Source organism: Mustela putorius, unplaced genomic scaffold, assembly GCF_011764305.1.
Source record: "Mustela putorius furo isolate JIRA1106 unplaced genomic scaffold, ASM1176430v1.1 tig00000107_pilon_pilon_pilon, whole genome shotgun sequence".
Taxonomy (NCBI): Eukaryota; Metazoa; Chordata; class Mammalia; order Carnivora; family Mustelidae; genus Mustela; species Mustela putorius.
The window spans coordinates 1,977,444-1,994,730 of NW_025421284.1; the positions used below are offsets into that span (position 1 = coordinate 1,977,444).

At 49.8% G+C, this 17,287-nt stretch overlaps 1 protein-coding gene across 1 annotated transcript in view; it reads right to left on the reverse strand.

The window, feature by feature from the left end:
• ADAMTS16 (ADAM metallopeptidase with thrombospondin type 1 motif 16) overlaps positions 1–17,287 on the reverse strand; it is a 148,315-nt gene that overhangs the window by 83,653 nt on the left and 47,375 nt on the right. The window contains exons 8-10 of the mRNA XM_004768380.3: positions 15,884–15,989; positions 8,338–8,475; positions 350–503 (exon numbers count right to left, since the gene is read on the reverse strand). Coding sequence (XP_004768437.3) covers positions 350–503; positions 8,338–8,475; positions 15,884–15,989 — 398 coding nt within the window. The remainder of the gene's footprint in view (positions 1–349; positions 504–8,337; positions 8,476–15,883; positions 15,990–17,287) is intronic.

Sequence of the window (17,287 nt, forward strand, 5' to 3'; positions counted from 1 at the left end):
AGCAGGGCGGTGCTGTTTTCTTAACAGCATTTGAAAAAAATGCAGAGCATTAATTTGCCAACTTACACCAAGAGGTTATTGCTGAGGTCCCACGTGATAAATCAGAAAGCAAGAGCGACCTAACAGGCCAAGTCAGTTCTCCAACGAAAACCGATACCCGCACCAGTAACCACCAGCATCCTCTTTGCCAGGAGAACATGTGTTTCCTGTTATCTAAGACCAGCCCTAGCTCACAGGATTTGACATTTGGTAGGTACCCAATAAACGCAGAATACATCAATGTCCGTCACACTGCATAAAACGGTTTTGTGAATCATACTGCACCGAGCACTTGCCAATAATCACTTGCCTTTTTAAAATCCAGCATGCAGAGCTTGGCTTTCTCTCCAAACTGCCACTTGCACTGAGTGTTGGCGTCGTATAACTCTCCCGGCAACTTCTCGGGGTACTGGTACTCCTTTACCGGCTTCGGCTCATCGGCGAGGCACAGCGCTTGGGCGGTGCTGAAATGCACAGGACACAGGGCTGCTGGTGACTCTGCGAGGCTTACCAGAGACGCATGTCTGCAAGGCCAGGCTGTTCTGCAACCTGACAACACTCCCCGCACAGAGAGGAGGGGCCTTCTTCCCACAGGGTCCCACAGGACATCTACCCCCACTCTATTTAAATACCGGGGCCGCATTTCCCGAGACTGCTCAATGCATTTCACCTTTTCCAGGAAGGTGATTTGTTCTTCACGAGATTCCTCAAGCTTATCGTGGGGAAAAGGGAGACGGACTAGCTCAGCAGACGTTCAGCGTGAGAAGCACCGGCCGCCAACTTTGGGTCCATTCCTTGCCACGGACAATCAGAGGTTGGAAGTGGGAACGGTGTGAGACTAGCCCAACCCACCTATCTCAAAGACAGAGGTTTTCTTTCTTTCTTTTCCTCCTCTGTCCTTCTCCCCTCTCCCCGCCCCCACGTTCCTTCCCGGGGCCAGGGGCCACCTGCACACCAGCTCACAGCCTCCAGAGGTTCCCCTGGAGCACAGCAACAGTTCCCACCAGCAACACTCCACACAGGCTAATTTCTGACGAGGGTCCCTAGTCAAGAAGGAGATTAACTCTGCTTAAGTTCACTCGATGATGACTAAAGACCACATAATGATGCCTTCCTTCCACAAATAAGGCATTCCCTTCCCCAGCAGGGACAGGCATAGTTATAAATTTTGCATTCACAGGGAGGGCAAACAGCATTTGCACATAGCAACTAAATCTTGCTTGCAGATTTCAATAAGCCAGAAAAATCTCCTTTGCATTTGCAAAACAGTGAGTGACCGCAGACCTGCCGTGGACCCCTGCACTTTTCTCTGTGGGGCTGCCCACCTTGACTGGCAACACTCTGGCCTCAGTCTGCACCATCCCATCTCAGATTCCACTGCCTTTGGGTCCACTCAGGCATGACTTCGATTCACAGTCACCCACGAAACACAAGAGTGGCCCCGGCTACAGTAGATGGGACATCAGTTCTATGTAAAAGGAGGTCAGAAGCTTTTCAGAGCACACTGAGAAGTAGAGATTAAATCAACTGATGGGGAAGTGTGAAGAGCAGGAACTGGGTCACTGTGGATGTCCAACAGATGACCTGTCTGTCACGGCCACTGTGATCATACCTCAAAGGAATATTTTTAAGTAAGGAAAAAAATGATGAAAAGCATAATTAGCATGTCAAGACACGATCTAGCAATTTTGGAATTCCATCGGACCTTTCTCTGATGGATCGCAAATGATGTCTTCATAGGAGTTCGGTGTTCCCCATTATGTCCCCAAGGCTACGTCAGGATAGCACTGATCCCCATCCTCTGGACAGGAAACCAGGAAAAGTCAGCCAAACTGACTGGCCCCAGCAAGAGACTGAAAACTAAAACAGGTTCACAGGTTCAGGAATTTTTATAGTTTGTGTAAATGTAGAAGCACAGGCACGAGGACAAGGTTTTCATCCAGCCAAGAAAAATGCCCTGCACAGACTGGGAACCTGGAAGAAGCTGGGAGCCCACCAGGAGATGCAGGAGCACACCTGCTGCTGGGATGAGCGGGTCAGCCCCATCGGGCGTCACCTTTGAAGGGCAGCAACTCCCCATGTGGGTCTCAGCCCGGTGCTCCAGGTTAGGTTCCTGCTTGGGTATGTCTGCTCCTCCCCCCACTGCCCGAGCGGGCTCACGGCCAGGCGCAGCACCAATGGGGCAGGTGTGAGAAAACCCCATGGTGTGGATAGAGAAAGGAAAAGCCACTGGACAAAGAATCCACTAGCATCCACAGGGGCGAAGCATGTTTGGATTGTGTGGCATGCCCCAGACGAAAGCCAGGTGGCCTGCATGTGGGAAGCCAAGTGATAACGCTCATAGGAGATTACATGGAAGAATGTATCTGTGACTCTGGGGTAAGCGGAGATTTTTTTTTTTTTAATCAACAGCCCACAAAAAGTACTAACCCTAAAGCCAAAAATATGGATTAATTTGGACTCCATTACAAAAAGGGGAAGTTCTCTTACCCAAAGACACCTTTAGAAATGGAGACACCAAGCCATAGAGTGACAGAAGATACTTGCATAATATGTATTTTCCATATGGGACAAAGTATTCAGAATACATAGGTCCATCAAGAGACAAGAAAAAATAATTAAAAAGCCTGATTCTGAAAAATTCACAGGAGATTAAAAAAAAAAAAAACTTCACTCAAGATTATTCCAGTGACCATTAACATGTAAAAGGACATTCGTTCTCTTTAATGGCCACCTTGGTATGCTACTACCCACCAGTGAGATGGCTAAAATGGAGAAGACTGACAGGACCAAGTGTTGGCGAGGGTTCAGAGCAGTGGGAGCACTCGTAACGGTGGGCATGTGACTTCGCGCAGCCACTCAGGGAGTTGTCTGGGGTGTCTCCTGACGCTGCAGACTACATAACCATGACCCTAGAGTTCCAGTCCTACAGATGATCAGAGACCAAAACAATATGCAGACATTTCTTAAATAGCCCCAAATTGGAATCTCAAATGCCTATCACCAGCAGAATGGACTCATGAGCTGTAGCATATTCACGCAATTAAAAATAAGTAAATGATGTTATATTTGTACGCAGCAACAAGGAGGCATCCCATCATCGTGATACTTAGCCGAAGAGCACAGACACAGAGTAGTGTGTAACTCATGATTCTGGTCATAGAAAGTTCAGAAACAGGCAAAACTAGTCTCTGGTGCCCTGGGTCAAGAGCAAGGTCATCTCTGGGGAGGAGGGAGATGCTGATGAGTGGGAGCACAGGTTCTGGGCTGTTCACTGCTCCGTAGCTTTTTATAAACGTAGTTTTCCTATCCATCACCTCAGATCCTTAGGTCTGTGAACATTGTGTCGTGAGAACACATTTTTTTTTTTTTTTTTTTTTAAGGAGCCCAGTGTGAGGCTCAAACTCACAGCGCTGACATCAAGACCTGAGCTGAGATCAAGAGTCAGAAGCTTAAGGGACTGAACCACCGGGTGCTCCAAGAGATCTTGTAAGATCTACTCTCCTAGCAACTTTCAAACACAGAATACAGCTCTGTTCACAGTCACCGTGCTGTACGGGGGAGCCCCCAGGAGCCGCTCAACTGAGAACGGCAGGACTGTACGTGTGACTGTACGTGTGACCGGCTTCACTGGCACCCCATGCCCCACCGTGGCACCTACTACTCTTTGTTGCTATGAGCTTGATTCAGATTCCACATATAAGTGGGAACGCACAGTTTGTCTTTGTCTGACTGACCTCACTTAGCATCACGCCCTCAAGGTCCATCCACACTACCAAAAATGGCAGGATTTCCTTCTTTCACATGAATGAGTAATATTCAGTGCGTGTGTGTGTGTGTGTTTGTGTGCGTGTGTGTGTCATGTGTGTGCGTGTGTGTGTCGTGTGTGTGTGTCGTGTGTGTGTGTCGTGTGTGTGCGTGTGTGTGTGTGTGCGTGTGTGTGTGTGTGCGTATGTGTGTATGAATGAAATGAAATGTGTTCTTCCCTTTACACCCCAAAACATGCTTCACGGGCTCTCAGGTCAGGTCAGATTTTCTCATTCACGGAGGTGCTATGGGCTGGGGCAGGTGATCCAGGCGCCCCTCAAACTCCTGGTCTCCAGCGATGGTCCCTTTTCTCATGGACTGACACAGATTCATGGGGTCAGAGGGAAGGCACCCTCACTGGACTGTGAATACCGTGATTCAAATTTTTAAAAAGTGAATTGAGGATGAGTCCCTGTTGTCATTAAATTAAAATAATGAGCTAAACTTTCCCTAGTCCTAGGCCTCCGGGACACAGCATGAGTAAACAGGATGAGGTCTGTGTCAGGTCCTCGGAAATGACACATGGCCTCACTGACTCGATTCATGAATTTACTCCGAACACGGTCTGTCCTTGACTACCAGCTATGGACAAGTGTTGGGCTGACAACTTCAGACCAACTGAGCTCCTTCTGTAAATACATTTTTTCCACGTACCAAAGGCAAGGCTGCTCATAAAGGAAAGTGGGGTCATCTTTAGAGGTTGGCCACTTAGCCTGACTCATTGTTGGGATCGCGTCCAAAGAGCAGCCTGATTGGTGGAGGACATAATGGGATTGTGGCTATGTGGAGCTCGGGAAGTCGGCAAACATGTCCAAGAAGACAGTCTCCAGCTCATTAAACCGAGGAGATGTCCCTGCTGACACAGCACAGACATGGCTGATTCGTGACTGGTCATCCCAAGGGAACAAAAGCTTGAGTGACTTTGACAGCAGGAGGCTCTCCTGGAAAATTTAATATTTCAAGGGAACAAATTTGTGAGCATGGATAATCTTGCATTTCTGCTTATAGCCATGTGGTCCAGCAAAATTATCAAAGTTCTTGAAAATAAAAATTTATGACTGAATGGCCACACAAGGGTCTCACTGACTGACACAAAAACAAATGACCGCACTTGAGCCGACATTGAACCGTCCCGGGATCCCAGAGCAAATACATCTCTGAACCACACTCTTGGCAAACCCTCTTAGGGCCCTGGTCTGATTCGGAGCTCACAGCCCATATCTAATGTCATCAAAACAAGTGCTCTCTAAGCACATAACTATTTTCTTTCCACAAGTTCTCCTATAGTCCTTGGCAGCTGAGAAACGATCTGAACTCTCATGATGCTGACCCGCACTGTGCACCCGCGCGCTGACCCGCACTACACCCGCGCGCTGCGTCCCCTGCTCTCCACATCGTCTGGGCCCATTTCAAAAAAGTTGAAAGTGTTTCTCTTCACAAAAACCATGAAGATGAAAAAGCAGTAAAAATTTTGAGGGGTGCCTGGCTTGGACGGCAGATCTCTGGCTGCTAAGCTGGTGGTCCGTGGGGGCTGCCAATCTGTTTTCCCTCCGCCAGCACCAGTGGGGCCAGCGTGAGTCCCAGGCCTTGTGCTACACCTCCACCCATGCTCCCTGTACAGTTGCCGGCATCTTCTGTGGCAAAAGCAGGAGAGAGACAAGCGGACAAGCATGTGCTCCTGGTGTCTGGGACCGGCCTGGGGTGGACTCACGCTCGCGTGGGGGCCAGAGGAGGGTGGCAGGGGGCAGGGGAGTCATCAGGAGACATGGTTAGCGTGACACAGATAACTAGGATACAGACTGGAGGTACTTTCTACCCATGTTTTTACTTCTGTGTCTATCAATACTCATAAGCACTCGCTGTGTGACGCGTAATTGGTTACAGACATGTAGGGCATGTTTCATGTAGCAGACAGACAGCAGAGCGTTCTGTAAAAATACAGGATGCATACAGAATATAGAGAAATGTGTCTATCAGTGCATGCTCTTGGATGAACCTACAGTTCTGTTTCCTTTCTAAAAGATTTTATTTATTTATTTGAGAGAGAGGGAGAAAGCGCATGAGTGAGGGGGAAGCAGGCTCTCCGCTGAGCAGGGAGCCTGACTCGGGACTCAGTTCCAGGACCCTGGGGTCATGACCAGAGCTGAAGGCGGATGACCAACCCACTGAAACCACCCAGGCACCCCTGTAGTTCTGTTTAGATATAAAAAGATTCAGTTTCATTGGTTTTCAATAATTCTATGCTGGCAAAAGCCTCACTTTCCTTGAAATATTGGAAATGTTAAGATAAATGGATTTGATCTCCTTTCTTGCTTTCTTTCTAGAAAGACCCTTGCCCAAATTCAAGCTTCAATATCACAGCCAAAGCCTGTACTCTAAGACTGATACACTTGTATGTTTTTTCCTTGTTCTTCATTTTCTATTTTCATTTGGTTTTCATCTTCATCCCACTGTCAATTCTAGCTGTTGTGTTTTGTTTTGTTTTGTTTTTAAAGAGGGAGAGCAGCTGGTCCTTTCACAGGGGGACAGGGCAGAGGGAGAGACAGAATCCCAAGCAGGCTCCCCGCCCAGCGCAGAGCCCAGCTGGGGGCTCGGTCTCGGGATCCTGAGAGCAAGAACAGGGCACAATCAAGAGTCCCACCCATAACCAAATGAGCCACCCGGGCGCCCCTAATTATTTTTCGTTTTCTTGTCATAATCTCTCCAAACTCTTAAAGTCAGGTGGTTTGGTGTGTCAGCTTGTCCAAGAATGTGTCACTGACACAACAGTGCTACCTCTCATGCTTCCCTTGATGAACCCCAGAAACGTGAGTGCACTGCATGGAGAATGAGCCATGGCGGCCCGTTTCATGCCAACATGGACACATTTTGGGAAGAAGGAAGCACATGCTTTGTACCTCCTTGGCAAGGATCAGTGGATTACGGAGAGGCAGCGTGTCTGTCAGGCCAGAGAGCGCGTACAGCGCGTCACCGAGATGGGTGTCCTCCCTTTTAAGCGAAAGCAGTTCTCCTTTTCAGGGCTGGGGAATCCAGAATGTTCCCAAAGGGACAAAAGTGGAAAGGGGTGTGTCCTTGATAGGGCACAGTGCGTCACAGGAGCCACGGCGGGGGCCCAGGAGAGCCACTCGGGAGCGAAGAGGAGGAACGTGGGGGCTCCGGCGGGCGCGCACCCACGGGGTCGGCCGCGCACCCATGGAGTCGGCCGCGCACCCACGGTGTCGGCTGCGCACCCACGGGGTCGGCCGTGCCCAGCCACCGGTGCTGCATCTCAGAGAGAAGTCACCTTCACAGAGTTAAAGCTACTTACTAAACAAATGCTGTTTCTCATCTTTTTCATATTCAGAGCAAGTCAGTTTGCTAAGGGAAAAACAAAATTACAAGCTCTGATTTCAGCAGAACTGCTTTTCCTGGGCTGTTTGCGTCCAGGCTTCTTGGGACCAGTGGGGAGAGGCTAGAGCCAGGCTCCTGGAAGCCTAGCCTGCACTCTCCGATTCGGGGGACCCGCGTGCCCATGACTTCCCCTGTGGCAGCCAGGGGCTGCACACGGGGACACACGGGCCTCTCTTCGCCCCACATGTCCTTTTCCTTCAGAGCACACGGTAGACGACGTTCCTGACCCAGCCCTGGCGCGTGGGCTGCCAGCGGAGTCCTTGTTGCCAGGAACACGGTCCTGCCCTGCATGCCCTCCCCGGCCCTCTCCTCGCCTGGGACCCGTGGGCTGCTCTGCACGACCAGCTCCTACAAGAGGAAGCGGCTGCAGGGCGGAAGGACTGGGGCTCTGTGTGACCACACGCATCAGGCTTGCTGACCTACGGGGGGGCGCGATACCTGCCAGAAATAGGTTAGGGTCGGCAGCTGAAACCAGACTCCAAACCCAGCATCCTTGAGACTTGGGGGACAGTCCGCCTTCCTAATAGAACTAAGGCCACTTTGTAAAGTCCCTTCTTTCTCTAAAAAGTTCAAAATCCACTGTCTGATTTTTCAGGGGGTCAAACCCTATCTCTCCACAGTGTCCCAGATCCTAAATAAATTAGTGCTATAATGAAAATTTAAAAAATAAACCAGGCTAAAGTTTCCCCTCCTAGTAAGAAATGCACTTTGTGGAAAAGAAAAGAAAAAATCCCCGAGTTACATGTGCTTCCCAACTGTGTGCACGGTAGGTCTTCCTACTCAAGAATAAAAAACATTTAGTCACAAAAGTGAGAATTTAAAACAACTAAATGTTAGTGACAGATACTTTGATTTGGGCTGTATCTTGGGTTTCCTTTGAGTCTAAAGGTCAGACAATGTCGGATTCAGCCTGCAGGACTTGGTGCCCTAAGGAAGTGTTTGGCAAACTTCTTGGCCAAGGAAACGTCTCAAGACACCTTCAAATGGGAACCATGTTGGGAAGTCACAGCCAAGCCAGGGCTGCTTGGACAGAATCAGGCCGCCCAGGCAGGGAGCAGCAGAGACATTCAGAGACACACATCCAGGTCCGGGAGTTCATACCTTAAGAATTTCTGCAGGTACTGGCGGCTGCAGGGTGACCAGGAGAAGACCCCATTGCGTCCTGCCAACGTGGGGGACATGATGTTGCCCTCAGACTTTTTGCACACGTTCCCTTCTCCATCATGGACCATACCAAAGCTGCACGAGAGAGAAATGGGTCTTTCAAAACCAAGAACAGTATCAGTGGCCTAGGAGACCCCAGCCAACAGGTGTCAGTATGTGAACTTCTCCAAGTCTGCATGCCAGTCAGACAGAAGGAAGACGTCTGCCCAGCCAGGCTGTGGAGCAGAGCCACACGTTCACAGAGCTTTCCTGAAGAACGACCATTCGGTCACTTGGAGCGTGCATCCAAATGTCTGCTAAGGGCTCATGTTTTAATTACAGAAAGACATTTCAAGCGGGGCGTGGAGGGCAGGTCTCTTGATCTTGACTGATGAAGCCGACCGGTATTCGTCTGCTCTCGCGTCTCTACACCCTTCTCTGCTCACCAGGGATTTTCAGAATTTCCAGGTGTTTGTCAGAAACATAAACACAGGCTCCTCAGGTGCGTCTGATGCCTCCCACGGCTGGAGAACAGACTACCTGTTACAGCTCCCTGTGGGGCTGACTCTCTGTCCCCAGCCTCACCAAGGGCTGCCCCACCCCCTGCCAGGCCTGCACTGCTCGGGGCTGTCCCAGATGCATAGTGTTTGACCACACTCCCTATGCCCCTTTGGAGGAAGAAGCTCCATGAAGCCCCTCGCTCCCTTTAACTGCAAGAAGCGTTGGAAGCTACAACTGTTCCTTCTGCCTCCAAACCAGACCACTCTGGGTTCCAGCCCTAGCTGAGCAAAGGCGGCCATCTCAAGCCGCAGTGGCTCTTGAAGTACTTACTAGTGTCCTTTACAGATGTTCCAACTGGTAACCCCGTCACCATCACTAGAGAAAACGCTAGCCCTACACCTGTAAGCATGCCACAAACTGAGTTGCTACATCTCTCCGCCAAGTCAGCTGCTTCTTCTTGACTGCCCAGAGCTTCGGCTGTAGGAGCATCTCACACCGCCATCTTCATCTACCCCTGAAGAATGCAATGAATGGATTGGGAAGAATGCCTGGGGGTCTGGGAGTTCTCTGTGACCCTGAAGACTTCCCATGAGGGCAAACATATTCTTAGAGAGTCGAGCTGTTGTTGGCCACTAGTATCTGGTACCTGCCCAATCACACAGGGTGAATTCTTAGATAATGGGGCTCCATATGAGTGGGTGCAGAGCAAAGGGGAGGGCCAGGGGCCAAGCAAAGAAAAGCAGGAGAGTTATTGGGTCTGGGAACGATCTGCCACCAAGAATCCCATGAGACAAGGCAGGGCAGCAGGGACAGAAGGCTCCGAACACTGGGGAAGGGAGCTCCAACCATGGGCCAGGGAATCTGTACTTGCTGCTGAGGCTGAACACCCATTTTCCCCACCGCACCGGCTAGCTTATGGAGATCTAATAGTATCAGTAAAAATACCAACTCACACTTGTAGGCACCCACTAGTGTTCAAACAGGCTATTAAACACATTATCTGTATTTTCTAACTTAAGCCTCCCTAAAAGCTGATAAGGCAGGGAGAATATCACGACAGCATGACTGAGGGCTGGAGAGAGCCGTGACCACTTTCTCAGAGTCGGAGCTGTGACCTGACACTCCGACATTGGAGTCCAGGCGGGACCCGGGCAAGAGCGTAACACCAGCACCACTGGAGGACGTATCCAGGGAAATCTGGCACGCAAACACTGTTGAATTTCTGCAAAATTCCTGCTTGGTACCAAGGGTGACGCAGATGGACTCATTTCGGTCTCCACCCAAACTCTGAAGTTCTATTAAAAGCAATCAATCAAGGCTGGGGTAAGCATATAGCAGAGGAAATGTGTCATGGCCATGAAAAGATTTAGACTGTAATCTCATATGGGTGGCTGCCTTGGGGAGAAAGTTGGGAAAACGAACAACCAAAGTACAGTCCCCCGCCTGGCCCTGGACTCTGCAGACAACACGCACACTGTGGTTCAGTAGGTGCCCCAGCAAATGTGCTACCACTCATCCTACATTTCTAAAGACATGAAAGCCATGATAGCCCAGTTCCGGGGCTTAAACTTTTTCATCTAAGGTGTCTTCTATGATTCTTTCTAGAATTGATTCTCAAACTCTGCTCTGTGTCCGAATAACTGAGAAACACACCACACGGTGTGCTTCCCTAAAGCCCATCTTATAGGTTTTTATATTTAGTAGCTTGGGAGTTAAGCTCTAGTATCTGGGTGCATTCTAACACAGTAAGGTGATCCTGATACCTGCCCAAATCTTGTCATGACCACATGGCAGTGAGCTGTCTTTCCAAGTAGTGTGATGCCCATATACATTGTGCTGTGATGGATGCCAGACGTTAGCATGGAAGTACCCCACAGCGGTCACATTTGAGTGCAACATTAACAAAGTCAGGGAAGGACAGACAGAGCTCATTTTGAAGATAAGGTTGGTCGGCAAAACCAAGAAATATAGTTACTACCCAAGCTGCACGATACCAGGAGTGTTCTTTGTTTCCGTGAGCCAGAATGTTCTATTCAAAGTTTCGGTCATCCCATAGGCTGAAACAGTAAATATACTGTTTTCTTCCCTCCCTACTGGCTTTTAAGTTTCTAAAGGACAGAGACCTTTCCTGTCCATGCTCAGCCCCAGGCCAGGGGCTCACAAGCCCTAACAGGTTCTCCAGTGACGTCAGTTGAATAAACAAAGTCCAACCTTCCAATGAGAACACCCACCCAAATACCCAAATGGAGGCATAATTTCAGATTAAACCAGACTTGAGAATTATGTTCAGCGTGCGATGCTTCCAGCACCTCTCCAGCACGTTCTGAGGGACTCAACTCCATCGGCACGCATTCTGCCATGACTAACGATGCACCCGGAACGATGGGTGGCCACGCCTTGTTGGAGGTCGTACCGACTACTTCAGACCATGCAGACAGCAGTAGTTAAGGAAACAAGAAACCCTTCGGAGCAACCACGGGCCAGGGTCATCTGGAGAGCTACATCCCATCCTTGGCTCCATGACGGTGCCAAAGGAGGGCTGAGGTGTCGGCCTCTGATGTGGGCTTTCCAAGGAGCACAATGCGGCCCCCTCGAGAGGGAGAAAGCTGGTGTGGACACTGCATCAGCTGGGTCTCAGGGGCTGGTGCAGGCCAATCAACCAGAAGAGTGGAGGCTGAAGAGGGCCTTCAGCGGGGTCTTGCCTCTTTCACAAGCTGTTGGATTGAGTCACCAGGCCTCAGTTTCCTTACCTGTATAATGGGGTAGTAAAACCTTACTCTAAAATCGCACAAAAGACCTGACACCACGCATATCACAAAGGAAAATTCAGAATTTCTATCCATTTCCTGATTCAAACGGTCTTGCTCCAATGACTCACTACCTAGATATTACTTGTATACGTATCATGCATGTGTGCACGCACATGTACACATGTTCAAATGAAGGTCAATAGGTTTCAAGTGCTTTTTGGATACAGAAACAAAAACTCTTAGGCGGAACAATAAATAAGATTGGAAAGAAATGAGCCTCCAACCTGCTAGGGTTCCCCAGAGGGCAGTCTGACGATCCCTGGCCAGAGGATCTCTAAAGGGGCTGCTGCCTTGATTTTGCACAAGACCCCAGCATCACGGTGCCTCCCTGACCCCACTGCAGGGCTCAGGTTGGTATCAGTGCACAGCCGCATCCCAGGGAGATTTACACCTCACCATCAAACGCTCGGAAGGGCCTCTAAGCTCACCAGCCAAGCCCGCTGAAGCTAAATGTATTAGCATGTCACTTCTGTTTCTTCTGAGATTTTCTGGGACCTCTGTGTAAAGTCCCTTGCAATGCCCACAGCCCACACAGCCTGATTGGTGCACACGCTCTCTATCTTGTCCTTCCGTGAATGCTCTTGGAGGGGTGAATCCCTAGTCTCTTCATAGAACCCTTCATAGAGCCCTTCATAGAGCCCTGCACAATGCTCTGCTGGCGGAATGGAAACTGTGCCCCGTGAGCGGGTCGATACGTGTGGGAGAAGACAAGTGGCAGAATGATGGGTCACGAGTACTTCTAAGCACAGCAAATACGCTTTAATACTGTCTTGATGGTCTGAAATGATAATGCAAGTTCCGCATGTAATCCTGTGTCGTACGCCGGCAACCTCAGCTCAGCTTGTGCACCTTCCATTGTCCCTGCACACTCACACCGAGGGTCTCAGGCTCCCTTGGTTTGGCAGATGGGAACTTAGGTAAGAGAAGAAAAGGCAGATGGCTGCCAGGCTGCGGGAGAACCACATGGATCTGGGACCCCAGGCCTACGGTCCTACTGCCCAAATGGCATGACTTCCTTAGTACATGGGAATTTTTCAAATGGATTCATGCCTTTCAGGGGACAGAGTCCCCCAAACCTGTAGTTCAGCGCTCAGGATATCTGCGTCAGTTCTCCAGACCTGCCTCTAGCAAACCACACGTCCCACACCAAGTGATCGAATACAACTCGAAGGTTATCCTACACCACTGACTTAGGAACAAGCCCGATGGATCCCACGTCCTACAGGGCAACACACATCCTCACATTATGTAGTCCCAGCTCCCTCTCCGACACAAATCCAAACCCCTGTTCTTAGCGACTTCTGTGCACAGGTCTGATTTCTACACAGAAACCACAGATGTCCTGATGCGAAGTAACTCGGTTCAGTAGGAGAAACTGGCCGCACGTTCAGGAAGATGCTCTCGGAGGTGAAGGTCAGAAAAGCTCTGGCTGCAAGGCCTGGGGAAAAGCGTACCTCTGACCTCAGAGATATCCTCTGAACGTAAACAAACCTGAGAAAGGAAAACGGACCCCTAAACAGGATGTTTCACAAAGTCCTAACAGATGTGGGATTACTTTCCGATTCTTAATTCGCAGAACTCGAGAAATTGGCCCCGCCTGGGATTCATGGCCAGGCACGTAGTTGACGTTACGACGTCTGATCCATGCACAAGGACAGCTCTCCTCCAAGAAGTCACAGTTAATAAATCAATGAACCGAAGAAGTGTGTTCATTTTCAATTCAATGAAAAATCCATGGGGTTCAGTCCCTAAACCTTACACGCTTTCCCCATCTGATGTAGTTGCCACAGCAAACGACTCACTTGAAACACTCTTGGCTCATCCACCGGCTTGTCCCTGACTCACTCTGTCCGTTCCATTCGTTCACACTCACCGAACACTCAGCACCGTCTACCCTCCAGCCTGGTGGAGCGGGGAGGGGGTGTCCCCTGAGGTGTCCCCGGCTGGAGGTGCGTGTGAATTGCCCCGCAAATCCTGCAAAGCATTCGACAAACCGCAGGTGATCTATGACGACCGCCGTTACTACTACTGGTAAGTGCTACGGACACTCGGTTTGCCGCTGGACTCATGCAACTCACTGGACTATCGCCCCCGCGTACGTCCTGTTTCCTCAACAGGACAGGAAGTGAGCTCACCCGTGATGGGGCGTGTTCAGAGCTCCCAGTTCCTGACCATTGCATAATGTCCTGTTCCCGCTGGGTGCTCAAGAAGGAGCTGGTAATTTTCTCCAGATGAAGTCCATGAGGAGAGGGACGCCCCTTCATCCAAGCCGACGGCCCATTTCCTTCCTCCCATCCATGGTCCCACTTAGAAGAACAGTTTTATCTTCTTTGGAAAAATGCTCTTTCCATCTAGACCCAGCCCTGGTGACGAAAGGGAATTTTAATTGACTCCTAGGACAAACTAAAAGGAGGCACTGATCCCCGCTGACACTGACAACCTGTGTCTGATGTGTCTGGTTTTACTCTGGGTAGACCAGCTGGCTGCAGCTGTGCACACCGCCAGTCCCCACCATCATCTGTTTTCTTAATACTGAGCTGCTCAGTCCTCGGTGCCTTAAACATTTCTTACCTGGATTGTTTAATTAAATTCAGGTATGGGTCAGGGGACAGCCAGAGCCTCATGTCGTTAACATAATGAGAGTTTTTGAAGTTTCAGCTGTGCCAGCCTATTAGAAATACAATTATGATTTAGCTGGAAGTTTCATGAAAGGTAGGGCCAATGTTCTGGGCACCGAGAAAGTCAATCATTACCTATAACGATGATGAGGTCAGAAGCTGAGTATAAGCTTCATTGTCAGGTCATCAGTTCATACAGCCAAGTCTGCAGGGCCTCACAGGGCTGTGCTACAGGCAGGTGCACGTACACAACACACACTCAGACATGTGGGGACACACGCACATGCATGCACACACACACAGATGCTCTGAACAGGACGAGAGCACACATGGCCTCATTCCATTTCTACCAAGAGATGGAGAGGTCAGCTCTACAAAACAGGAATGGCAAACACTGCGTTTTGCAGGTTTTGTGATTTGCAAGTAAATTCAGGGTGAAAGTAAAAACAAAAACAAAAACAAAAACAAAACCGAAACAAAACAAAACAAAAACCCTAGAAAAATGGTAATTCCCGGTTGTGCATTTCCTGGGAGAAACCCCAGTCCAAGGTGCTGTGTAGCAGGAAGACAGCTTCACTCCCACTGCTCCAGCTCCTGCTGACCCAGCCGAGTCCAGGAAGCCAGCAGGCAGGCACAGCAAGGAAAAGACTCGACCTAAGGCAGCTTATAGAATGATTAGCCCAGGAAACCTTATTTAAGACTGATAACGCCAGTAAGTAATTGATAGACGGTGTTCATTCTACAGGAACAAATGGAAAACTTTCATGTAAAAAGACGCCACCAGAGACCAGCCGCCGGCTGAGGGCTGCCCATCCAGCACGGACGTCTGTCTGTGCCAACCCCAGGCTCGCCACCTACCCTGATGCTGCCCTGTTATGCTGGACGCCTGGACACATGGGCCGCAGACCAGCTCCTACCAGCTCCCACCCCTAGTCTAATCTGCACTCCCCGAACAGCTTGACACACCAATCAAAAGGCATCTACAAATTATAAAAGTGATAAAAGAAGGTCACACTCCAGAGTAACTAGTGGACAAGAGAAGGCCTTCTCTCTCTCATCCCCGGTGGGAACTAAACTCGGAGCGAGATCGGCGCACAGGACCCACGTTCAGAACAGGATGAAGGAGCGGAGGCTGAGACAACCGTGCAATCACAGTCACGCCCGCGCCGGGACGGAAGGACGAGCAGGAGAAGGACAGCGTAGATGCACAAACCACCGCGGCTTTAGACTGTGCACGGCTCGGCACTAAAATAAAAATGTAAGAAGGGAAGCCTGTGTGGCTCAGTAGGTTAAGCATCTGACTCTTGATCTCAGGGTTGTGAGTTCAAGCCCCATGTTGGGTTCCATGCTGGGCGTGGAGCCTGCTTAAAAAAATAAAAATGAACAAAGAAAAACCATAAGAAGAGCCTAAGGGATCCACCCCCTCCTTGTCCGAGACATTCTCCTTGTCCGTGACGCTCTCCTTGGACACACGTGATGCCCCTTACAGACCTGACCTAATGAATCAGTGTCTCTGTGGGACTCGCCCAGCAGGGAGAGCACCCCAGGATCCACCCTTCCACGGAATGCACTCACTTGTGTCCAGACTCGTGGGCGATGGTGAAGGCCAGTCCAAGACCCGAATCTTCATTAACTGTGCAGCTGCGGTATTTACTGCACATTCCACTTATGGGCGCAAATCCTACGGGGTGCAGAGATCAAACGATTATAGAGCAGTGTTGTTGCGATAAAATAGAGAAAGAAGGTGTACTACACAAGCATCTTTATCCTCTGTCCTTCGGAGAAGTGTGTTTCTCATCTCCACGGGGGGAATCTGAACGGGAAACTCTTGGACAAGCACATAAAGGCTCTTTGCAAGGTTCGTGGAGGGGATCTGCTCTCCACCTGGAAAACGACTCATGGCTCCGTGTGGCATTCATGTTGCATTTATGATCGGGGCAGAGTAGAAAAGGGAATTCCCTGTGCATGGAAAAGATTCTCTACCTTTTGATATAAAAATATGTGTTCTCAGAAGTCTGAATAAGAGAGTGCTGCAGTGAATGTGTGCATCAGGAGGTCCCCGAGGCCAGCCCAGTCCAAGGGTTCACCAGACGGATTCATGGGACTTAGCCTTTGTTATACTCCCCGGTATAGTTCCATACACATACAGAGGAGGCAGGTCAAAATCAGCAACAGGAACACATGCACAGGGAGAGATCTGGAGGAAACCATGCAGGAGTTTCTAGAACTCTCTCCCAGTGGGCCCACAAAGGAGGAACCTCAGACACTCAGGACCCAGGAGTTTTATCCAGAGCTCATCCCTGAGCAGCCCTGCCTAGTGTGGACACAAACTCTAGACTCCCAGAAGGGAAGGAGGCGTCCTGTGGAAGCCCCATTATCTGGTCTAAAAGGGGAGCTACCCACAGCGTAGGCACAATGAGCCAGTACACCAGGTCTCAGAGGCTGGCCAGGACCGCCTTGGAAGCAGGACTTTCCAGGAACAAGCAGCTACGATTAACCTCTATTCGACTCAGCTGTCTGACTAAGATCCCAGAAAGAAATGCAGAGTCGGGAAAAATGTCCAAGAGAGCCCTGCTATGGCATACTGTGCTTTACACGATTTGGAAAAAAATACCAGAGTACTGCCTCCAAGATAGATCCAGCCTCATAAATATGTTAAAAAACTTGCTAGGATTGGGTCACCTGGGTGGCTCAGTCAGTTAAGTATCTGCCTTCAGCTTAGGTCTTGATTCCGGGGTCCTTGATTGGTCCTGGGATCGATCTCTGAGTTGGGCTCCCTGCTCCATGGGGAGCCTGCTTCTCCCTCTCTCTCTGCCCCTTCACTTACGCCCTCTTAAATAAATAAGAATCTTTTAAAAATTGCTAAGATCGCAGTATTTATACAGCAAAGGGAAATGAGGGATGTGATTCTGCTTTAACATCTCTGCAAACATTCACAGACGTACTGCTTCTGCCACAGAAGGGGACACCCTTGAATCT